The sequence below is a fragment of the Drosophila sulfurigaster genome, chromosome 3 (genome assembly GCF_023558435.1).
Source record: "Drosophila sulfurigaster albostrigata strain 15112-1811.04 chromosome 3, ASM2355843v2, whole genome shotgun sequence".
NCBI classification, from domain to species: domain Eukaryota; kingdom Metazoa; phylum Arthropoda; class Insecta; order Diptera; family Drosophilidae; genus Drosophila; species Drosophila sulfurigaster.
In genome coordinates this window covers 48,734,760-48,760,345 of record NC_084883.1, presented here as the reverse complement: position 1 = coordinate 48,760,345, position 25,586 = coordinate 48,734,760, and the positions used below count along the sequence as shown (strand labels likewise).

At 32.5% G+C, this 25,586-nt stretch overlaps 4 protein-coding genes across 6 annotated transcripts; all 4 read right to left on the bottom strand.

Moving 5' to 3' along the window:
• Nucleotides 1-717: 717 nt before the first annotated feature.
• Nucleotides 718-24,048, bottom strand: LOC133840425 (tubulin polymerization-promoting protein homolog). Of its 3 annotated transcripts, none has more exons than XM_062272239.1 (3): nt 24,044-24,048; nt 1,164-1,557; nt 718-1,102 (listed from the first exon to the last, which is right to left on the bottom strand). In XM_062272239.1, the coding sequence occupies exons 2-3, from the start codon at nt 1,548-1,550 to the stop codon at nt 917-919; spliced, it is 573 nt and encodes a 190-aa protein (XP_062128223.1). In that variant the 5' UTR covers nt 1,551-1,557; nt 24,044-24,048; the 3' UTR covers nt 718-916. The 3 variants fall into 3 exon arrangements, with proteins under 3 accessions (XP_062128223.1, XP_062128221.1, XP_062128220.1); XM_062272237.1 differs by lacking the exon at nt 24,044-24,048 and adding an exon at nt 5,244-5,380; XM_062272236.1 differs by lacking the exon at nt 24,044-24,048 and adding an exon at nt 1,678-1,823.
• On the bottom strand, nt 6,841-7,710 carry LOC133844093 (uncharacterized). The gene is made up of 3 exons (XM_062277925.1): nt 7,513-7,710; nt 7,137-7,454; nt 6,841-7,079 (listed from the first exon to the last, which is right to left on the bottom strand). Exons 1-3 carry the CDS (start codon nt 7,564-7,566, stop codon nt 6,924-6,926), a joined length of 528 nt encoding a protein of 175 aa, XP_062133909.1. The 5' UTR covers nt 7,567-7,710; the 3' UTR covers nt 6,841-6,923.
• On the bottom strand, nt 8,143-9,993 carry LOC133840113 (uncharacterized). The gene is made up of 3 exons (XM_062271773.1): nt 9,937-9,993; nt 8,385-8,702; nt 8,143-8,319 (listed from the first exon to the last, which is right to left on the bottom strand). Exons 1-3 carry the CDS (start codon nt 9,991-9,993, stop codon nt 8,167-8,169), a joined length of 528 nt encoding a protein of 175 aa, XP_062127757.1. The 3' UTR covers nt 8,143-8,166.
• Nucleotides 12,935-13,938, bottom strand: LOC133846318 (uncharacterized). The gene is made up of 2 exons (XM_062281222.1): nt 13,690-13,938; nt 12,935-13,093 (listed from the first exon to the last, which is right to left on the bottom strand). Exons 1-2 carry the CDS (start codon nt 13,885-13,887, stop codon nt 12,938-12,940), a joined length of 354 nt encoding a protein of 117 aa, XP_062137206.1. The 5' UTR covers nt 13,888-13,938; the 3' UTR covers nt 12,935-12,937.
• Nucleotides 24,049-25,586: the final 1,538 nt, after the last annotated feature.

The following is a 25,586-nucleotide window of genomic DNA, read 5'->3' as shown; positions in this document are numbered from 1 at the left end:
GCTTCCAAGTACATTGCCAACCTTGGATTATTGTCATATTGAGCTGAGGTGGGCTTTGTTTTCAACAACTCTAGTACTTTATTTAAATTAAACTCAGTTTATTATTTTATTAGTGAAGTGAATACAATAAGATTGATAAGAAATAAATTTATTTTAAAGTATTCGAAAGCAAGGAAAGGTAAAAATTCTTTTGCATTTCTTATCTAAGCTTCTAGCTTCTAGAACTAACAAACTATAAAAACTTATGACGCCTTTCTAGAGTCTTTCCGATAATAATTATCCCAATGATAAAACTTTCTTAAGTATTAATAGCGCAGCATATTCCCATTTGTTCCATTTGTTAAAAAACACTCAAAATAAAGTTTTGATTTTAATATTTTACGTATTTCACTTTATTCGAATATATTGCGATAAAGATACATCTCATAGAGCACAAATATGTTCGTTTATTAATCGTATTTCTTTGGTATATAAGCTAAATTGTTTATCATCTCTGTAAAGTGTATTATGAAAAGTTTTGTGCTAATGCTAGCAAATGGATTATATTCATACTTATATCATATATGTATAGTATATAAACATTTCTTTTGTTTCTCGAGATATAAATTGTTGGATGTGTAAACATTTTGTTTGAACTTTTGGGCCATTTCGTATATTTCATATATTTCAAATTTCGAAAAATGAAAATAATGAAATCAAAATAAAACAAAAATGAAATTTTGTAATATTATTAATTTATTTTTAAAGTAAATCACTTAAGCACAACTTAGATTAGATAGCAAAGGAAATGAAATATAGAGGAAAATAACTGGTGCTACCATTAAAAACACATAATAAATTAGCTAAAAGATCTGAAGTAGTAGATGAGACACACAGAAAAACACTGGGAAGCAGTGAGACAGGATAATTGAAGGAATTACTTTTGGGCACCATCGTAGGTATCCTTGTGCTGATAGCCACTCACATAGCCCGAATCATCGACCAGATTGCGACGCCCAGCGATGCCTTTGCCCTTGCCAGTGGCATCAAAGCGCTCCTTATGGGAGCCGGTGTACTTGCTGGTGTCCGTCAAACGATCCACAGTAGCAGCAGCCTTGCCAGCCTAGAAAGTCAAGGAATCAAATTTAGTATGGATCTCAATCGATAAAAAAAGAACAACTTACCGAAGCGGAAATCACACCTGGAGCACCACAACCCGCCATCTTCGACTTGATCGTCGCCAGCTCAACCTTTTTCGTCTTGGCCAAATCGTCGAGGAATTTGTTGTAGTCCGGCAGCGAAATTTTCATGGCCTTAAACTTCTTAAAGTGAATGCCAGTGTCGGTGGTTGTGATCTGTTTATCGATCACTTTCGCCTGCTTCATCCACTTATCGCTTTGCGACAGCGTTATCAGTTTGCCATCGGACTTGGTATCACCGAATTTCGAGAAGGCCTTGAACTGATCCGAGAATGTCACCTTTGGTGTCTCCTCCAGCGCCAACTCGGCCAGCTCGGCGGCTGGTGCCTCAGTTGCTGCCGCACTGCTGCCATTTTCTGCTGCCTCCGACATGCTGGCTCTGAAATACGTAGTACGTGAATGTAATTATAGTTACAATTAATAATACATGAATCTGATTATTTATAATTAAAGGTTGCTGCCACGCCATCTCTTGCCACTTCTACGCAGTTTCTCTCACCTGTGACTGACGACACTCAATAACATTGCGTTTTGTTTTGAACTTGGCTATCTGATTATTGTTATAACTTTAATCGCTTAACTCTGACTGCGGCATGCCCACCAAAGAGGCGTATACTTGATATTGATATTGCTTATCTAGTCGAAGCAGAAACTCTTTATGCCGATGATATCATGGCACAGCACCAAAAAGCTTTCGCAACTGTTGTGGCCGCTAATTAAGTGCGGAAGGTTATAGTCAGTTATTCAGCTATTCATTCGGATCTGACGCCATATATAAATGGGTACTCACATTGGGAGCTGCTCTCTCAACTCACACGCGATGTCGATACAAACTGACAATACATTTGCTCATTAGCGTCAACATTTGTATTCTAATCAAATAAACAGTTCTCTAACTACACTCACAAAAAAATAAACGACAACAACACACAAGTTGTTTACATTTATAAAGCATATCTTTTTTTAATAGTCATTTCCCAAATTATATTTTCACATTCAAAACAATTTAAAGTTTTATTGTGCATATTAATGAAGTTTTTCGCTTTGTGTAGTTGGAGTGAAATAGCTAATAAAAATGTTAATATCTTTTAAATGGTTTAAGTATTGCCGTCGGAACAATTTTCTCAGCTTGACTTTTAACAACTTTGTATTAAATACACATAAAATAAAATTTTATGAGCACTGAGAGAAAACTGAGAACAGTTAGCTTAGCTGAACTGCTGATTTATTATTTATTCATTGATTGATTGATTTCTTTTGCAATTTTCGTAAAGCCCTCAGGGTTAAAATATCATAAATTCTATAGATAAAGCCAGCTTGATTGATTATATGCTAAGATTTCTAATGAAGTTAATTTTAATCAAGAATTTTTGTATAGTTCGCCAGTGAAATACGATATGGGGTTTGTAAACAAACCACGAAGATGAAAAGAAAATAAAGGCTTTAATTAGGGAGATGCTAAAACTAAGTTCTGAAGACTGAGAAAACTGAAGAACCTACTATTCAAAATATAATTAAAAATTTCTATACTCTTCCATAAACAATCTCTGCCAATATTATAATCATTTTTGGATCGCTTGATCAGTAAAAAAGTTGCAGCCGAGTCTGCTGGTCTATGAAATACCCATTTTTAATACAAACAAAAGAGTGCCGTATTATTCGTAAAATATATCAAATTAATATTCCAAATACAATACTAAAATATTCCGAAGTTAATATTTGGTATATTGATATATTACTCATTCTAAAAAAAATACCGAAAGTTATATTTCATATATTGATATATTGCTTATTTAAAAAATAGTCCGAAAGTTATATTTGGTATATTTATATATTACTCATTCAAAAAATATACCGAATATTATATTAGATATTTTGATATACTTCAAAAAATATACTAACAGTTATATATACTATAATATGTCACACATTCAAAAAATATACAAAATGTTATATTTAGTATATTGACATATCGCTAATTAAAAAATACACCGAAAGTCATATTTGGTATATGGATACATTATTGATTCAAACCCTCCTTTTGCCTATGGACACAAAGAAATAACACACTTCAAACCTATTGGCTACCCATAAGCATATAATAAAAAAAATATACACTCTAGGGTTAACTTTCATAAATCGCGTGGATGTTTCAGTCTTGAAATTGCTTGTAGCATAAATTGTCGTCATGTTTACAGGCAGAAAAAAAGAAGAGTGGACAGAAAGAAGATTTGTACGTGTGCGGGCACAAATCGAACATAAACAGTAAATACAACGCGAGCTTTTGTTGTTACGATCATTAATTATGAGGCAGTTAAGATGCGAATGGGAATGAGTCTGGGAATGGGAATGGGACTGTGGAATGGGGAATGTGTATCTTCAACTGTGGAAGCTGCCCGCGCATAATTTAAAATGCGATAAGGAAAAGGTTGGTCCGATCGAAGCAAACGCGTCGCCCGGAAGGCAACCAGTTATGGAATCGGGGAGTACCGAGTATCGTATGCACCGACAATCGACAACCGTTTTATACCAAAGCCGAAGATGACGCAAGGTAATTGAATGCGACGATCTGACGATAAGATTGCCCCTGGGTCAAGGTCAGTGTCAGTGTCGACGATGCATTCAACTCGCGAAGCGTAACAGAAATGGATTTTGGGATCGACATTTGCAAGTGCAAATGACGAAGGTGAGGAGTGCGAGGAGGGGACGAGGGTGGCAAATGTGCGTTCTAAACAGCAAGTCAACTATGTTAAATCGAATAGCTTAAATGACATCAGCACAAAAACCAAAAAAGAGCGCGGTGATTACGTCGCCTTTTGGGTGAGGCTAGTCGAGTGAAACTAGTTTGTGTTTCTAGCAAAGTGTCCGCGAGTGTTTTAGTTGAGTTCAGTTGAGTTGCTGATGCGTAGCAGTTTCATTAATAATACTATGCGACATAGGGTAACCCTTTGGCTGTGCCGGTAATTGGAAACCATAAATACTTGAAAAACAAACTCGAAAACATGACCAAAAGACAAGCCGCAAGACAGCTACAACTATACAACTCCAGACAGGCGGTGAACGTGGCTAGCACGAATCAAAAATAATCCGATTTGACTGCACAGAACATGTATCATTATACACGATACGTATATATATATACACAGTCGATACTCGTCGTATTTATAAATTGTCTTGTTCATCTTTCTGCCACATCCGCATCTCGAGTTAATTTCTGATGCGCGTGGCGAGCATCCCAAATGAGCCATGTCCAAGTTGGATACTAAACAAATTAATGAGTTTTTTCCGAATTTGTAGTCGCAACAAATAAGCATTTGAAAGATATGCCTAAAAGGCGTGTCATCGTCCACAGAAATTGTATAATTGTGATTAATAAACTTCGTATTATTATTGGAATGCATGCCTCGAAATATGGGTCACGACTGCCTCAATATGAAATGCGAGTAAATATGAAAATACTGCATAAATTAAATGCTTAACAGGAAATAAAATACACACCACAGTGGGGTGGCTCAAATTGTGGGGAAGGGAGGGGGGCGAAGAAGGCATGTCTCACGCAATACAATGGGGAGCTTGGGGTCAGTTACGCTTTAGCATAGGCCGAAGCATAGGCATAGATGCAGAGAAGTGCGCTCAAGGGCTACACATACACACACACATATATGCATACTATATATACACAATCTCTGTGGTTTTAGATGACATCACACATCACAGGTACTGGGGGAACGCGCAAGCGCCGCATACATACAAACGGATATCAAAATGGGAACTGCGACACTGCATTGCGATGCTACAGGAAAGTTGCAAAGTTCCGCGCGAAATCCTTTAATCTAGCGCACACAATTAGGTCATGGAGCATACCAAAAATAGCGCGAAAAAAAATCCTCTCCCCTGAAATGCAAACTTCGTCTAGTCACTTGATTTGTTCCTTTGTCTTTTTCTGTCCCTGAATCTCCATTATTGTAAACAAGCTGATGCTGTGTATATAACTGAGTGTGTGTGCAACACTTTGTTGTGCTTTGTGGCTGGCAGCTTAGTGTGCAAATCACTTTTATAACTTACATTTTTTGCAAGGAATTTCTTTAAAAATTATTAAATTTTTTTTTTTTTAAGAATTTTTAAACTTATTTTTGTTAATTATTTGTTGCAATAATTTGCTTTGCCGTACTGCGCGCGTTTGCTGTCGATGTCGAGAGTCAACTGTTTGGACAAATGCGCAGCACATAGCTAAGGGGGCCAAAGCCCAAGCGGCGTATGTGTGATGTTTTGTGTTCGCTTGAGCTTTTTTTGTTTTGAGCGCATTTCTAGGGAGCACGCACAAAAAAGAACAAAAAAGGAAATGACGAACGACTTGTAAATACCCTGCATCTAACAGGTAATAAATAAATTTGGTAATACTTTAAAGGCAATAAGAACAAAATGAAACAAACTTAAATATTTTGTTGTTGTGAAATCGTTTTTTTGTCATCTCTTTTATGAAGCCCGTTAAAAAGTTTACAGCTCATAAAAATCAAAGTATTTTCAATAAATTAACTGACATTTCAACAGTTTTACGTGCTTTAGTCGTGCGGTCGAGATATGTCCTCATAAATCATAATATTCACACCCTTTTCCTTTCTCTCTTCTCTTAAAATGAAGCAAGTTTTATCTCGAACCGCCCGCAGGGAACTTTGCGAATATACACAATGTTAATATACATATATTATTATGTGTATTTCGAAGCGATGACTTCATTTAACTAAAAACCGAAAAAAATTGTATAAATGCCAGAAACTAACAACAAAAGCCGCTCGAAAAGCGTCGTGGCACAATCATTTATCAAACATGACGCCAGTTGCCTTATCAACTGAGTTTCACTCGCTTTTTCAGTTTGTTTTGAGTGTGAAATTTGCACTCAAAGCTCGCACAAAGCTTTTTGGGGTATGATGATGACGATGAGAGACAGGCAGGCAGACAATCGTGATGTCTATCCACAAAACGATGCGTGAAATTTTGACAACAAAACATAAAACACAACAAGTGAGGCGCGCGCCCATTGGGCAAGAGGAAAAAGAATAGAGGGACAGAGGGAGGGAAGAAGCAAGGGAGACACCATGAGCTCATGGTGAGAGGCTACTCGATGTGTGGAACTACGAGTAGCTAATAATAATAGTATATATTTGATATGTAAATGACTAAATAGTGAGAGATTCACTCGCCGATTACTAGACCTGAAATCCCCCATTCATTTCTTTTCTTACGAAATGGGTTCTTTGAAATACCCAACAAATTTGGAAATGGGAAAGTGGAAATTTGTAAATGGTAATGAGAACTCACTTCAAGAGGTAAAAGTCATGGATTAAGTGTCTGCACACACCTTGAGAGTGATTACAACTGTCGCGGCTAATTTGTTAACGTTAATGTTTCTACATGCTCTATAGAGCTGCTTTTGAGACCCAACTCGAACCTCTTCCCACAACTTTCCGCTTACTAGTTGTAACTACACGAAAGCTGGCAATGATTTATGCTTCTCTGACAGCGTTAAATATTTGGCTAACAGTGCGTGTGATGGCGTCATTTAAAGCCAAAAATAAAATAAAGAATATATGGAAACAGATAGAAGATAATGGTATGGGCTGAGTATAGTTAGAAATGTACAAACGCTTTAAGAATATTTTTTGTTAGTTTTAACCAATTTATTAATTGCGATTTAAAAGTGAATTTAGTGGACATTAATAATAATTTTTGGATTTATAAACGCTTTCACAACAAATTTTCTGTAAATTGAAAATATTCGTTTGTAATAAAAGTTGTTTTATTGTCCAAGATCCAATGCATTTCCAGCAAGTATTCCCCAGTTGGATAAGGCAAGCGCAATATTTCCGGTCGTAGATAAAAGCCTTGTATTATTTGATCACCCTAAACAAAAGTATTTTAGAATATAAATAAAATTAATATTTAAAATATTAAACTTACCATGTAGGGACAAGTATGATTAATATTGGAAAATTCCTTAAAAAGGCTATAAATTAGAATAATGGTTGGATTATATGATTTTCTGGTAAATTGACAGGCATCAACGGTTGCCTTAAAAAGCCACGGCTTGTAGCCATTTGCTCTCTTAAAAAGTTGAACGGCAACAAAAATATCATTGCATGGATGTAGAAATGTTATATTTATGTTAAGCACCGTCTTGTTTCGGTTAATTGCACGCAGTCGACAATTGTTGATGACAACCCACGATTTGTTATAAGACTCGCAAACTGCATTTGTAAATTTGAATATAATAGCTTCCTGTCGAAAAATAAAAATATGTATATATCAGCATTTAATTCAAATAGGTTAAACTTACATTGTAACTCATCCAAATGAGTAAAATTCCAAACACAAAAAGCCTCCTTTGCATGTTGGCGTATTCGAACTTTCTATTCAAATCAATGTCCAATATTTATTTTAAAACTCGGCTAGATGGTCCATTTGACAATATAATTTGCAGGCAACCATCAACTCGTGCAATTATTGAATAATTCTTTCATTTGTCTGGCATAAGAGAGACTGACTGAACCACATACATATGATATATAGTAGAAATATACAAACTTAACTGTAAAGCTAACCATAAGAGTACTCGGGTGATAAGGATTCATTGTATGATTTTTTAACAAATCAACAAAAAGTTAAAAAGTTGAACGTCATCTACTAGAATAACAGTAAAACTTTTTTAAATTCAATGACTAGCATAAGTTGAGTAGTCGGTCCATTTGATATTTAACATATAATATGAAGTCGACCATTAACTCATGCCATTATTGAATAATTTATTAATCTAACTGACGTAAGACTGAACTGAATATATATAGGTACATATAATAATACCATCAACACACATGCACTTTAAAGATATCAATTAACATACTTTGAATGTAGAAAGAAAATTCATAAAATTCTTACTTTGAATTTGATTATAACATATATATGCAGAATTCTTTCTCACACAATTCAATTCTTACAAATCTTCTGTAAATTTAAAATGTGCGTTAATTATAAGAAATTTCTTATTCTCTGTAAACCAAGATGTTGCTACTAGATAGTCCCCAGTTGGCAATACGAGGCCCAATAACTCTGGTCTTAGGTAACATCCTTTAACTATTAGATCACCCTGGAAAGGAAAGGAAGAATATGCTTCGGAATAAATGCGTTCACACTCAAAAAAAAAACACTTACCACAAAGGGACATGTATGATTAATATTTGTGAAATCTCTGAACATGCGATATAACATGATAGCAAACGGATTATATGCTCTCTTGAGGAATAGACATGCATCCCAAGATGTCTTAACTAGCCAAGGTTTATAACCATTTTCTCTTTTAAACACTTGAAATTCAACCATTGCTTTTTCAATTGGATGTAATGCTGTCACTCTCAAATTAAAGACCGTTTTATTCCGATTAATCGCACGTAGTCGACATTGATTTATGATAATCCACGATTTGTTATATGACTCACAAACTGCATTTGTAAATTTAAATACGACAGATTCCTACAAGAAAACGATCCATGAAAATATCCTTATAGTAAATTTTTTTCGTAAATTACGCTTACATTGTAACTTATCCAAATAAGTAAAATTCCACACACAAAAAACTTCCTTTGCATTTTAGCGTATTCGAACCTTCTACTTAAATCAATGACCAATATTTGTTGAAAACTTTCCTAGATGGTCCATTTGACAATATAATTTGAAACCAACCATTAAATCGTACAATTGTTGAATAACTCTTTGCAGTTGATCTATTATTTTTGTTCGGTGCTTTTACATCATTTAGAGCAATCACTTTCGAAACTAGTAGACAACCACATTTATCTATAAGAACTCTTTATAGTATAAGGAATTTATAAATCTTCTGTAAATCCAAAAATATAAATTTGTTTTTAGTTGTCTTATATAATCTGACAATCAAATTATTTTCAATAACTAATCACCAGTCGGCAGTCGCAATAGACGTACATATATGTATGAAATAAATTATATATGTAAAGCTAACCATAAGAGGACTCGGGTGATAAAGATTGATTATATGATTTTTTGACAAAAAAATCACCGTGAATTTCAAAAACAAGGGCTTGTAACCATTGGCTCTTTTAATAAGTTGAACTCTAACAACAATAATATTACATTTAAGTCTTGATTATATTAAATAAGAGTATAACTTTTATAAATTCTGTGACTAATATTTATTTGTTCATTCGAGTAGTCTGGCCATTTTACATTTAACATACAAATATATAATTAGAAATCGACCATTAACTCATTGCATTATTGAATAATTCTTTAATCGTTAACTGACGTAAGACCGAACTAAACACATATACAGATGTTATGTACTTATTAGCATCAACACACATGTACTATAAAAAATGTTTTTGCACAGATGCAATCACTTTAAATGTATCAGAAAAATACATTTGCTCATATTTCTTAACGAATACTTGCTCTGAACAAGAATATATATTGGTTTTATTTGGTAAAAGATATCTCCTGTCACTTTATCGTACAAATATGTTTTTAAAAATCTTCTGTAAATTTAAAATGTCCGTTAATTATAAGAAATTTCTTTTTTTCTGTATACCAAGATGTTGCTACTAGATAATCCCCAGTTGGTAAAACGAGGCCCAATAACTCAGGTCGTAGGTAAAATCCTTTAACAATTATATCACCCTGAAAAAAAAAATGCTTCGTAGCAAATGCGTACAAAGAAAAAGAAAAATCTTACCACATAGGGGCACGTATGATTGATATTAGAGAAATCCCTGAACATGCGATATAACATAATAGCAAATGGATTATGTGCTTTCTTGAGGAATAGACATGCATCCCAAGATGTCTTTACTAGCCAAGGTTTATAACCATTTTCTCTTTTAAACACTTGAAATTCAACCATTGCTTTTTCAATTGGATGTACTGCTGTCAATTTCAAATTAAAGACCGTCTTATTACGATTAATCGCGCGTAGCCGACATTGATTTACGATAATACAGGATTCATTATAGGACTCACAAACTGCATTTGTAAATTTGAAAACGACAGATTCCTACAAGAAAATAATCCATGAAAATGTCCTTATACTAAATTTATGTTAGAACTCAAACTCACATTGTAACTTATCCAAATAAGTAAAATTCCACACATGAAAAAACTCCTTTGCATGTTAGCGTATGCGAACCTTCTACTTAAATCAATGGCCAATATTTATATTAAAACTCGGCTGGATGGTCCATTTGACAGTATAATTTGGAAGCAACCATCAACTCATACAATTATTGAATAATAATCTTTAATCTGTTTGACATAAGAGAGACCAATCAAACTGTATTTATAATAAATTTAAGAACTCTACCATCCAGTTTTGACAGATAGCAATGCAATTAATCATTTCTTTTCGATCGGGGTTATTAAATAAATAAACAACAGAGGCAGACGCAATTTAATTTTACAACATATTTTTTCTGAACAAGAAGATATATACATATACTTTATCGAGTTGAAGATCACTTCCTCTGTAACAAATAAGTTATAACAAATCTTCTGTAAATTTAAAATATGCGTTAATCATAATCAATTTCTTTTTATCAATAAACCAAGTTAGATAAGCTAGATAATCCCCAGTTGGTAAAACGAGGCCCAATAATTCAGACCGAAGGTAAAAACCTTCAAGTATTAGATCACCCTGGGAAGGAAAGGAAAACATAAGTTTGAGAGATATCCAGTACCCATTTTTAATAAATCCCACTACACCATACCATAGTATACCAAAACTATACCGCAAAAATACTTAAATATACCGATGGCTATGTTTAGTATATCGATATAGAACTACATTTTAAGTATATGGATTACAGAACATATCAGATTGTCAGCTAAAACAACTAAGACCCGATTGCAGTATGTGTTTTTTGGCACACAAAAGTATTTCTTAAGTAACTTCGATAAATTTCAAATTTTGAGAAATCTTAAATATTGTAATTATAATTTGATGTACCAAAAACTTCGAAATTACGATTGTTATTTAATTTCGTCGATTGACGGGGGAGGAAGTAGGAGTGCCATATTAAAAAAAATTCAAAAATTACAGAAATCCAGTCTTTTATACGGACAGACAGAGGGACGGACAGACGGCTATATACGGAGGCACGAAGTTATAACTTACCACATAGGGGCACGAATGATTAAAGTTTGAGAAATCCTTAAACAGGCGATAAATAATAATTGCAAAGGGATTATGTGCTTTCTTGAGGAATAGACATGCATCCCAAGATGTCTTCACTAGCCATGGCTTGTAACCATTTTCTCTTTTGAAGACTTGAAATCCAATCCAACAATTTGTAATTGGTTGTAATGTTGTCATATTTAAGTTAAAGACCGTTTTATTCCGATTAATTGCTCGCAGTCGACATTGATTAATGACAACCCGCGATTTGTTTAAGGACTCACAAACTGCATTTGTAAATTTAAATACTACAGATTCCTGTAAGAAAAAAATGCATGAAAGTGTTATTATACTAAATTTATTTCGCACGTTAAACTTACATTGAAACTCATCCAAATAAGTAAAATTCCACACAGAATAAACCTCCTTTGCATGTTGGCGAACTTAAATCTTTTATTGAAACCAATGGCTGATATTTATTTTAACGTTCAAATACTCGGTCGATTAAACAATATAATTTGGAATCAAATATAAAGCATTTTCGTTTGGTACTTTTACATTATTTCAAACAATTACTTTAAAATATATTTGCTGCAATTAAAAACAACTACTGTCTAACACTGTAAAATTACATCAACTTCTAATTTAGAGGTATTTTAATAAATTTATTCTGACTGACTAAACTTTTAACTCACAACCCAAATAGAAAATATAAAATTAAGCAACGTTTATAAAAATCTGTTGCATTATTGGAACAAATAATCCCCAGTTGGTAACTATTAGATCACCCTGAAAATCAAAGCATACAAACTCAAAGACATAAGTACGCATAACATAAAAGCGAATGGATTATACGCTTTCTTAAAAAATTGACACGCATCCCAAGATGTCTTAACTAGCCATTTTATCTTTTAAACACTTGAAATTCAACCATTCCCTTTTCAATTGGATTTAATGCTGTCAATTTCAAATTAAAGACCGTCTTATTCCGATTTTGATTTACGATAATACAGGAGTTGTTATATGACACACAAACTGGATTTGTAAATTTAATTACGACAAATGCCTACAAGAAAATAATGCAGGAAAATGTCCTTATATTGTATTTATTTTAGAAGTCAAACTTATATTGTAACTTATCCAAATAAATAAAATTCCACACACGAAAAAAATCCTTTGCATGTTAGCGTACTCGAACCTTCTATTTAAATCAATGACCAATATTTATTTTAAAACTCAGCTGGATGGTCCATTTGACAATATAATTTGCAACCATCAACTCATACAATTATTTAATAATTTTCTTTAATCTGTTTGACATAAGAGAGACCAAACAAACTGTATTTATAATCAATTTAAGAACTCCAGTACTATCCAGTTTTGACAGATAGCAATGCAATTAATCATTTCTTTTCGATCGGGGCTATTAAATCAATTCCAATAAATAATCAAGAGAGGCAGACGCAATATAATAATACAATATAATTTGATAAGGCTTTTCTGAACAAGAATATATATATATATATACTTTATCGAGTTGAATATCACTTCCGCTGTAACAAATAAGTTATAACAAATCTTCTGTAAATTTAAAATATCCGTTAATCATAAGCAGTTTCTTTTTATCAATAAACCAAGTTGTTGTAGCTAGATAATCCCCAGTTGGTAAAACGAGCCCCAATAATTCAGGCTGAAGGTAAAAGCCTTCAAGTATTACATCACCCTAAAAGGAAGAATATGCTTCAGAATAAATTCAAATAACATAAGTTAGAGAGATATCCGGTACCCATTTTTAATAAAACCATAGTCTACCATTCCATATCATAGTATACCAAAACTATACCGCAAAAATACTTATGTTAATATACCAAAGGCTATGTTTAGTATATCGATATAGAACTACATTTTAAGTATATGGATTACAGAACATATCAGATTGTCAGCCAAAACCACTATGACCCGATTGCAGTATGTGTTTTTTGGCACACAAAAGTATTTCTTTTGTAATATCGACAAATTTCAAATTTTCAGGAATCTTAAATATTGTAATTATAATTTGATGTACCAAAAACTTCGAAATTACGATTGTTATTTAATTTCGTCGATTTACGAGGGAGGGGGTAGGACTGGAAAAATTAAAAAAATTACAAAAAATACAGTCTTTCATACGAACAGACAAACGGACGGACAGACGGCTATAGGATGTTGACGCTGATCATGATCATATAAACTTTATGGAGTAGGAGATGACCCTTTTTGCCGGTTACACACAATTTCTGGAGGCACAAAGTTATAATAAACTTCTATATAAAAACTTACCACATAGGGGCACGAATGATTCAAGTTTGAGAAATCCTTGAACTGGCGATAAATAATAATTGCAAACGGATTATATGCTTTCTTCAAAAATCGACATGCATCCCAAGATGACTTCATTAGCCATGGCTTGTAACCATTTTCTCTTTTGAACATTTGAAATTCAATCCAACAATTTGTAACTGGTTGAAATGCTGTCATATTTAAGTTAAAGACCGTTTTATTCCGATTAATTGCTCGCAATCGACATTGATTAATGACCATCCGTGATTTGTTTAAGGACTCACAAAAAAAATTTGTAAATTTAAATACTACAGATTCCTGTAAGAAAAAAGTGTTATTATAGTTAATTTATTTCGGAAGTTAAACTTACATTGAAACTCATCCAAATGAGTAAAAATCCACACAGAATAAACCTCCTTTGCATGTTGGCGAACTTAAATCTTTTATTGAAACCAATGACTGATATTTATTTTAACGCTCAAATACTCGGTCGATTAAACAATATAATTTGGAATCAAATATAAAGCATTTTCGTTTGGTACTTTTACATTATTTCAAACAATTACTTTAAAATATATTTGCTGCAATTAAAAACAACTACTGTCTAACACTGTAAAATTACATCAACTTCTAATTTAGCGGTATTTTAATAAATTTATTCTGACTGACTAAACTTTTATATCAATATATGTTTTTTATATCAATTGCAAAAATCTAAAATAATCTTTATCTATGACATTAACAAATGATGAAAAAAAATGAGAATGTGACAGTTAAAAGCTTTGAGATACCCACAAGCACAAGCGGCACAATTATAAAACAAGTAAGAAAGTTACAATCGAGTGTGCTCGACTGTGAGATACCCGCTACCCATTTTTAATAAAGGCAAAATATTGCGGTATCATTTTCAAAATATACCGAAAATACTAAAAAAAAATACTAAAAATACTAAATGGTATGTTTGGTATATCGATATAGTACACCATTCAAAATATGCCATAAACGGTACAATGTGCCAGATTGTCGGCCAAAGCAACTCAGACCCCTAGTAAGTAGGGGTTTTCCTTAATAACTTCCACAATTTTTATCTGATCGCAAACAAATTTTCAGGAATCATAACTACTATAGTAATTATTATATGTACCAAAATTCGTAACTTTAGATTTAAAATTAGGCTTGTTATTCGATTTTTTTGATTTGCGGGGGCGGAAGTGGGCGTGGCAAAAATTTGAAACAAAAAAATTGTAGCTTTATCTCTTATAGTCTCTGAGATCCAGTGTTTCATACGGACGAACGGACAGACGGACAGACACACAGGCGGACAGACGGACATGGCTATATCGTCTCGGCTGTTGACGCTGATCAAGAATATATATACTTTATAGGGTCGGAGATGCCTCCTTTTACCTGTTACATACATTTCCTGCCGGCACAAAGTTATAATACCCTTCTACCCTATGGGTAGCGGGTATAAATATTATATACTAAACAATATATGAAACAATAAAAAAAAAAACTGAAAGGCAAATTTGGTACAACAATATATAATTACATTTAAAATATCCCGCAGAGAACAAAATATACCAGATTGTCTAAAGTTATTAAACCTTTTGGTTTTTGCCATATTACATTTTTTGATCACTTTTTTTGACTGGTCGCACCCAAATTCTGGAACCACAAATAATATTGTAATTATCAAATATTAGTTATTTTAAGCAAGAATACATATGTATTTGCTTTATACAGTAGAAGATGGCGCCAAATAATTTATAATAAATCCTCTGTAAATATAGCATATGCGTTAATCATAAGCAGTTTCTTTTTATCAATGAACCAAGACGTTGTTATTAGATAGTCTCCACTTGGTGGAACGAGGCCCAATAATTCAGGTCGAAGGTAAAATCCTTTAACTATTATATCACCCTATAAAAAATCCAATTTTTAAGAATGAATGCGGTCCTACTAGAATAAAAACTTACCACGTAGGGGCACGTATGATTAAGATTTGTGAATTCCTTGAACAACCTATAGAAGATAATAGCAAACGGATTATACGCTTTCCTGAGAAATTGACATGCATCCCAAGATGTCTTCACTAGCCACGGTTTGTAACCATTTTCTCTTTTGAACATTTGAAATTCAACCAAACAATTTGTAATTGGATGTAATGCTGACATTTTTAAGTTAAGTACCGTCTTATTTCGATTAATTGCACGCAGCCGACATTGATTTATGATAATAAACGATTTGTTCAAGGACTCGCAAACTAAATTTGTAAATTTAAAAACGACAGACTCCTGCATGAAAAAATCCATGAAAATGTTGTTAAACTTAATTTATTTCGGAAGAAAACTTACATTGCAACTTATCCAAATAAGTAAAATTCCACACAGAATAAACCTCCTTTGCATATTGGCGTACTTGAATCTTTTATTCAAACCAATGGCTAATATTTGTTTTAACGCTCAAATACTCGGTCGATTGAACAATATAATTTGAAATCAAATATAAAGCATTTTCGTTTGGTACTTTTACATTATTTCAAGCAATTACTTTGCTATATTTATATTTGCTATAATTAAAAATCACTTAACACTACTGTCTAACACTGTAAAATAACATGAACCTCTAATTTAGAGGTATTTTAAAAAATGTATTCGGACTGACTGAATTTTTAACGCACAACCCAAATAATAAATATAAAATTTAACAACGTTTATAAAAATATGTTCCATTATATTATTGGCTAAGACGTTTACAAAACAACGAACAACTTCTTGAAGAACTTATTCTTTGAATACATTTGAATGAACTTAATATCCCAATTTTACAAATCTTCTACAGATACAAAATACACATTTGTGTTAAGCTGTACTTCGAAATATATATGAAGATGTGAATATTAAGATTGAATAATTTCATAAATTGTCTGTAAAATAAAATAGCCCATGGATTATATGACTTTATGTGAAATCGACAATCATCTACAATCATATTAAAAAGCCAGGGCTTGCAGCCATTAGCTCTCTTGAAAAGCTGAACATCACTCAAAATTGTATTTAAGCATTGACCAATATTTATTTTAAAACTTTCCTAGATGATCCATTTGACAATATAATTTGCAAGCAACCATCAACTCGTACAATTATTGAACAATAATCTTTAATCTGTTTGACATAAGAGAGACCAATCCAACTGTATTTCTAATAAATTTAAAAACTCCAGTACTATCCAGTTTTGACATTGCAATTAATCAATTTTTTCGATCGGGGCTATTAAATCAATTCCAATAAATAACAAGTAAGAAAGCTACAGTCGAGTGTACTCGACTGTGAGATACCCACTACCCATTTTGAATAAAAGAAATGTATTTTGCGGTATTTTTCTCAAAAAATACCGAATATACTGCAAAAATGCTAAAAATATGCCAAATGGTATATTTGGTATATCGATATAGTACCGCATTCAAAATATACCATAGACGTTACAATATACCAGATTGTCAGCCAAAGCAACTAAGACCCCCAGTAAGGCGTTTTTGCCCATACAAAAGTATTTCTTTAATAACTTCCACAATTTTTATCTGATCGCAACCAAATTTTCAGGAATCATAATAACTATAGTAGTTATTGTATATACTAAAATTCGCAACTCTAGCTTTAAAATTACGCTTGTTATTCTGTTTTTTTGATTTGTGGGTGCGGAAGTGGGCGTGGCAAAAATTTAAAAACAAACTTGATCTGCATGCAAACATAACAAATGCTGTCGAAAAAAAATTATAGCTCTATCTCTTATAGTCTCTGAGATCCAGTGTTTCATTCGGACAGACTGACAGACAGACAGACACACAGACGGACAGACGGACATGGACATGTTACATACATTTCCTGCCGGCACAAAGTTATAATACCCTTCTACCCTATGGGTAGCGGGTATAATCACCATTTGGAAAAGGCAGACGAGATAGCTAACCCTGAAAAACCATAATTGGTGAATTTTACAATATAATTTGATGATATCATTATTATTATACTCGTATATATATTATTGAGTTGAAGATCACTTCCTCTGTAACAAATAAGTTATAACAAATCTTCTGTAAATTTAAAATATGCGTTAATCATAAGCAGTTTCTTTTTATCAATAAACCAAGTTGTTGTAGCTAGATATTCCCCAGTTGGTAAAACGAGGCCCAATAATTCAGGCCGAAGGTAAAAGCCTTCAAGTATTACATCACCCTAAAAGGAAGAATATGCTTCAGAATAAATTCAAATAACATAAGTTAGAGAGATATGCGGTACCTATTTTTAATAAAACCATAGTCTACCATTCCATACCATAGTATACCAAAACTATACAGCAAAAATACTTATGTAAATATACCAAAGGCTATATTTGGTATACTACTACAATTTACATTTTAAATATTATATATGTATAGATTACAGAACATATCAGATTGTCAGCCAAAACATCTCAGACCCGATTGCAGTATGTGTTTTTTGGCACACAAAAGTATTTCTTAAGTAACTTCGATAAATTTCAAATTTTCAGGAATCTTAAATATTGTAATTATAATTTGATGTACCAAAAACTTCGAAATTACGATTGTTATTTAATTTCGTCGATTTACGAGGGAGGAAGTAGGAGTGGCATATTAAAAAAAAATTCAAAAATTACAAAAATACAGTCTTTCATACGAACAGACAGAGGGACGGTCAGACGGCTATATACGGCTATAGGATGTTGACGCTGATCATGAATATATAAACTTTATGAAGTAGGACATGAGCCTTTTTGCAGATTGCACAAAATTCTGGAGGTATAATACCCTTCTATATAAAAACTTACCACATATGGGCACGAATGATTAAAGTTTGAGAAATCTTTGAACTGGCGATAAATAATAATTGCAAACGGATTATATGCTTTCTTCATAAATCGACATGCATCCCAAGATGTCTTCATTAGCCATGGCTTGTAACCATTTTCTCTTTTGAACACTTGAAATCCAAGCCAACAATTTTTAACTGGTTGAAATGCTGTCATATTTAAATTGAAGACCGTTTTATTCCGATTAATTGCACGCAGACGACATTGATTAATGAGAACCCTCGATTTGTTTAAGGACTCACAAAAAATATTTGTAAATTTAAATACGACAGATTCCTGTAAGAAAAAAATGCATGAAAGTGTTATTATACTAAATTTATTTCGCACGTTAAACTTACATTGAAACTCATCCAAATAAGTAAAATTCCACACAGAATAAACCTCCTTTGCATGTTGGCGAACTTAAATCTTTTATTGAAACCAATGGCTGATATTTATTTTAACGTTCAAATACTCGGTCGATTAAACAATATAATTTGGAATCAAATATAAAGCATTTTCGTTTGGTACTTTTACATTATTTCAAACAATTACTTTAAAATATATTTGCTGCAATTAAAAACAACTACTGTCTAACACTGTAAAATTACATCAACTTCTAATTTAGAGGTATTTTAATAAATTTGTTCTGACTGACTGAACTTTTAACGCACAACCCAAATAGTAAATATAAAATTAAGCAACGTTTATAAAAAACTGTTCCATTATTGAAACAGATAATCCAAAGTTGGTAACAATTAGATCACCCTGAAAAGAAGAAAATGCTTCCGAATCAAAGAGTACAAACTCAAAGATAATAGCGAATGGATTATACGCTTTCTTAAAAAATTGACATTAACTGATACAAATACGTTAAATTCCACACACGAAAAAACTGCTTTGCATGTTAGCGTAGGCGAACCTTCTACTTAAATCAATGACCAATATTTATTTTAAAACAATATAATTTGGACCATCAACTCATACAATTATTGAATAATAATCTTTTATCTGTTTGACATAAAAGAGACCAATCAAACTGTATTTATAATACATTTAAGAACTCTAGTACTATCCAGTTTTGACATTGCAATTAATCAATTTTTTTCGATAGGGGCTATTAAATCAATTCCAATAAATAATCACCATTTGGAAAAGGCAGACAAGATAGCTAACCCTGAAAAAACATAATTGGTTAATTTCACAAATTTTGATGACATATGTATATACTTGTATATATTTTATCAAGTTGAAGATCACTTCCTCTGTAACAAATAAGTTATAACAAATCTTCTGTAAATTTAAAATATGTGTTAGTCATAAGCATTTTCTTTTTATCAAGAAACCAAGTTATTGTAGCTAGATAATCCCCAGTTGGTAAAACGAGGCCCAATAATTCAGGCCGAAGGTAAAAGCCTTCAAGTATTAGATCACCCTGGAAAGGAAAGAAAAACATAAGTTTGAGAGATATCCAATACCTATTTTTAATAAATCCTACCATAACATACCATAGTATACCAAAACTATACCGCAAAAACAACTAAGACCCGATTGCTTAATGTGTTTTTTGGCACACAAAATTATTTCTTACAAATTTCAAATTTTTAAGAATCTTAAATAAAGTAATTATTATTTAATACACCTAAAACTTTCAATTTACTATTGTAATTCAATTTCGTCGATTTACGGCAATGGAAGTAGGAGTGGCAAAATAAAAACAAGTAAGAAAGTTACAGTCGAGTGTGCTCGACTGTGAGATACCCGCTACCCATTTTTAATAAAGGCAAAATATTACGGAATTATTTTCAAAATATACCGAAAATACTAAAAATACTAAAAATATACCAAATGGTATGTTTGTTATATCGATATAGTACACCATTCAAAATATACCATAGGCGGCACAATATACCAGATAGTAAGTAGGCGTTTTTGCCCATACAAAAGTATTTCTTCAATAACTTCCACAATTTTGATCTCAACGCAACTAAATTTTCAGGAATCATAACTACTATAGTAATTATAACAATATATACCAAAATTCTTAACTGTAGCTTTAAAATTACGCTTGTTATTCGATTTTTTGGATTTGCGGGGGCGGAAGTGGGCGCGGCAAAAATTTGAAACAAACTTGATCTGCGTGCAAACATAACAAATGCTGTTGAAAAAAAACTATAGCTCTATCTCTTATAGTCTCTGAAATCCAGTGTTTCATACGGACGGACGGACAGACATACAGACGGACAGACGGACATGGCTAGATCGTCTCTTTGTTGACGCTGATCAAGAATATATATACTTTATAGGGTCGGAGATGCCTCCTTCTATCTGTTAAATACATTTCCTGCCGGCACAAAGTTATAATACCCTTCTACCCTATGGGTAGCGGGTATAAAAATATTCAAATATTACAGCTCTATCTCTTATAGTCCCTGTGATCCAGGCTTACAGGACAGACGGCTATATCGTCTCGGCTGTTGACGCTGATCAGGAATATACATTCTTTATGAAATCGGAGATGACTCTTTCTGCCTGTTACACACATTTCTTGGAGGCATAAAGTTATAGCACCCTTCTACCCAATGGGTAGCGCGTATAAAAACTTACCACATAGGGGCACGAATGATTAAAGTTTGAGAAATCCTTGAACTGGCGATAAATAATAATTGCAAACGGATTATATGCTTTTTTCATAAATCGACATGCATCCCAAGATGTCTTCATTAGCCATGGCTTGTAACCATTTTCTCTTTTGAACACTTGAAATCTAAGCCAACAATTTGTAATTGGTTGTAATGCTGTCATATTTAAGTTAAAAACCGTTTTATTCCGATTAATTGCTCGCAGTCGACATTGATTAATGACAACATGCGATTTGTTTAAGGACTCACAAACTGCATTTGTAAATTTGAAAACGACAGATTCCTGCAAGAAAAAAATGCATGAAAGTGTTATTATACTAAATTTATTTCGGAAGTTAAACTTACATTGAAACTCATCCAAATAAGTAAAATTCCACACAGAGCAAACCTCCTTTGCATGTTGGCGTACTTGAATCTTTTATTCAAACCAATGGCTAATATTCGTTTTAACGCTCAAATACTCGGTAGACTAAACAATATAATTTGGAATGAAATATTAAGCATTTTCGTTTGGTACTTTTACAACATTTCAAACAATTACTTTAAAATATATTTGCTGCAATTAAAAACCATTACTGTCTAACACTGTAAAATTACATCAACTTCTAATTTAGAGGTATTTTAACGCACAACCCAAACAATAAATATAAAATTAAACAACGTTTATAAAAATCTATCCCATTAGAATATTGAATTGTTTATAGAATAAAATAGTCCATGGATTATCTAATATGACATTTTGTTAAATCGATAAACATCCACAGTTAAGTAGCCAGGACTTATAGCAATTAGCTCTCTTGAACAGCTGAACATCACCCAAATATTATTACATGAATGAGCCATTGTTATATTTAAATTCAATACACAGTTATTGTGGGTAATAGCCCGTAATCGACATCCATTTACAATAAGCCATGATTTAGAACTCACAAACTGGATTTGTAAATTTTAATTCCAAAGTATTCTGAAACTGGTTAAAGTAAAAATTCACTTAGTCACAAATAAACTTTCCTTATAACTCATTTTGTGAGTTATCCAAATGAACAAAATTGCAAACGCAAAAAGACTCCTTTGCATCTTGACATCTAAAAATATTATATTTAAATGCACAAATAATAGGTTTAACTTTAATATTTCGAGTAGTCGGTCCATAAGAGTATACTCGACATACACTAGGGAAAACAATACATACCAGATTGTCAACTTAAGCCCCTCTTGGTTTTTGACATATTAAATTTTTTGTTTCTGATCGCGCCCAAATACTCAAATCAAATATATAATGTTTTATTATCAAAGTTAAACACACACAAATATGCTTTATGTAGTTGAAGATGCCTCTTTTTTTACAAATTATTTATATCAAATTTTCTGTAAATTGGAAATATCCGTTAATTAAAAGCAGTTTCTTTTGGTCAATGATCCAAGATGTTTTTGCTAGATAATTCCCAGTTGGTAAAACTAGGCCCAATATTTCAGGTCGAAGGTAAAAGCCTTCAATTATTATATCACCCTGAAAGAAACATTTTTTCATAATGAAGGCTTACTTAGTAAAAAACTTACCACATAGGGACACGTATGATTAAGATTTGAGAATTCCTTGAACAACTTAGCGAAGATAATAGCAAACGGATTATATGCTTTCCTGGTAAATTGACATGCATCCCAAGATGTCTTAACTAGCCACGGTTTGTAACCATTTTCTCTTTTGAACATTTGAAATTCAACCAAACAATTTGCAATTGGATGTAATGCTGACATTTTTAAGTTAAGTACCGTCTTATTTCGATTAATTGCACGCAGCCGACATTGATTTATGACAACAAACGATTTGTTTAAGGACTCGGATTCTAAATTTGTAAATTTGAAAACGACAGACTCCTAGAAGATCCAATCCATGAAAGTGATATTATACTAAATTTATTTTGAAAGTTAAACTTACATTATAACTTATACAAATAAGTATAACTCCACACAAAATAAACCACCTTTGCATGTTGACGTACTTGAACTTTATGTTGAATCTAAGGGAAAAAACCAAATGTTAAAAATCTTCCACAGATGCAAAATACATATTTGTATAAATCTCTTTTTTTTAAGCTATTATATTATCCAACCCAATGTGAATATGTAATTACCCTTTGGAAAAATAAGGCCCATTAACTCAGGTCGCTGATAAAACCCACTTAGAATTTAATCACCCTAAAAAATATATTTCAAAATATTTTAAACGAATTTAAGTTTTATTTTTTTGCATCTCTTTCTACTCACAATTGGGAGCTCTGAGCTTAGTAGCTCTGGGCTTTCTTCTTGATGTGGTATCAGAAAAATCAATAATACAGGCAAGAATAAAATGAAACTTCTAGTAAAATCAGTATAGTTATTATATTACAAATGCACCTTAGTAGAATAGTTTGTTGAGTGTCAGGAAATATTCAATAATATTATTACTTAAGTTCATACTAAAGTTCATCAAATACTTTAGTTCATCTCCTTTTCATTTATATTCCAGAATCCTTAAATATTTTTGATCTGAGGGCTAAGCGAAGGAATAGTCATAACAAGTTTCAGATACATAAATCTGACACAGTGCCGGATTGACATGGTTATAAATATTCTTTTGGTCTTGTATTAAATTATAATTATTGTATTAAATTTAAGTTATACAAAATTTTATGTAAAAGCAGCATATACGTTAACAATGAACTGTTTGTTCTTATCAATAATCCACGATGTTGTCATTAGATATTCCCCTGTTGGTAAAACGAGACCCAATAATTCAGGTCGTAAATAAAATCCTTCAACAATTTGATCGCCCTTAAAAGAAACGACTGTTACAGAACATTTGTGGAAATATATGTTCATAGTAAAACTCACCACATAGGGGCATGTATGATTAAAATTTGAGAAGTCCTTGATCATACGGTAAACCATAAAAGCGAACGGATTATAAGCTTTCTTGAGAAATCGACATACATCCCAAGATGTCTTCACTAGCCATGGCTTGTAACCATTTTTTATACCCGCTACCCATAGGGTAGAAGGGTATTATAACTTTGTGCCGGCAGGAAATGTGTGTAACAGGTAGAACGAGGCATCTCCGACCCTATAAACTATATATATTCTTGATCAGCGTCAACAGCCGAGACGATATAGCCATGTCCGTCTGTCCGTCTGTGTGTCTGTCCGTCTGTCCGTATGAACACCTAGATCTCAGAGACTATAAGAGATAGAGCTATAATTTTTGGACAGCATTTGTTATGTTTGCACGCAGATCAAGTTTGTTTCAAATTTTTGCTACGCCCACTCCCGCCCCCGCAAATCAAAAAAAAAATCGAATAACAAGCGTAAATTTAAAGCTAGAGTTGCGAAGTTATGATTCCTGATTTTGGTTGCGATCAGATAAAAATTGTGGAAGTTATTAAAGAAATACTTTTGTATGGGCAAAAACGCCTTACTGGGGGCCTTAGTTGCTTTGGTGAACAATCTGGTATATTGTGCCGTCTATGGTATATTTTGAATGGTGTGCTATATCGATATACCAAACATACCATTTGGTATATTTTTAGTATTTTCGCTATATTTTGAAAATAATACCGCAATATTTTGCCCTTATTAAAAATGGATAGTGGGTATCTCACAGTCGAGCACACTCGACTGTAACTTTCTTACTTGTTTTCTTTAAACACTTGAAATTCAACTAAACAATTTGTAGCTGGATGTAATACTGACATATTTATATTAAGGACCGTCGTCTTCCGATTAATTGCATGAATCGACATTTATTTATGACAAACCACGATTTGTTAAAGTGCTCGCAAACTACGAGTAGAAAAAAGTAGTAGAGTAGTAAAGAGTAGAAAAAAATCCATAAAAGTGTTTTTTTATTTAAATTAAACTTACATTAAAAGTTATCTTGTGACTCATCAAAATGAGTAAAATTCCTCACACAATAAATCTTCTTGTCATGTTGGCGTATTTAAGCCCAGGAATAATATTGATTTTATGGCAAAGCTATCACTTGATCTCTTAACAAAAGTAAATACCTAAGCTAATGATATTATTATAGAATAAATCCAACTACGTTTTAATCTTTACATTTAATCTATTTGTCTCAATTAGTCCATAAAAGGGAATAAGTAAAAAAAAAATGCTTGATTTGTACCACATATGAGTATTCTATCTTTGCGACTTTTCCATATTTTTTGAGAGAGTAAATATGAGAAAGACCAGACTGTGAGGATATTTACATACATCAAATTTAAGATATTCAGCAGAAGTTCTTACGGACAGATATACTAAATGATGGATATGACTGAACAATAATATATACAGATATGCTTTATTGAGCTAAAGAAGTGTTACAGACATTTTCGGCTGCCAATA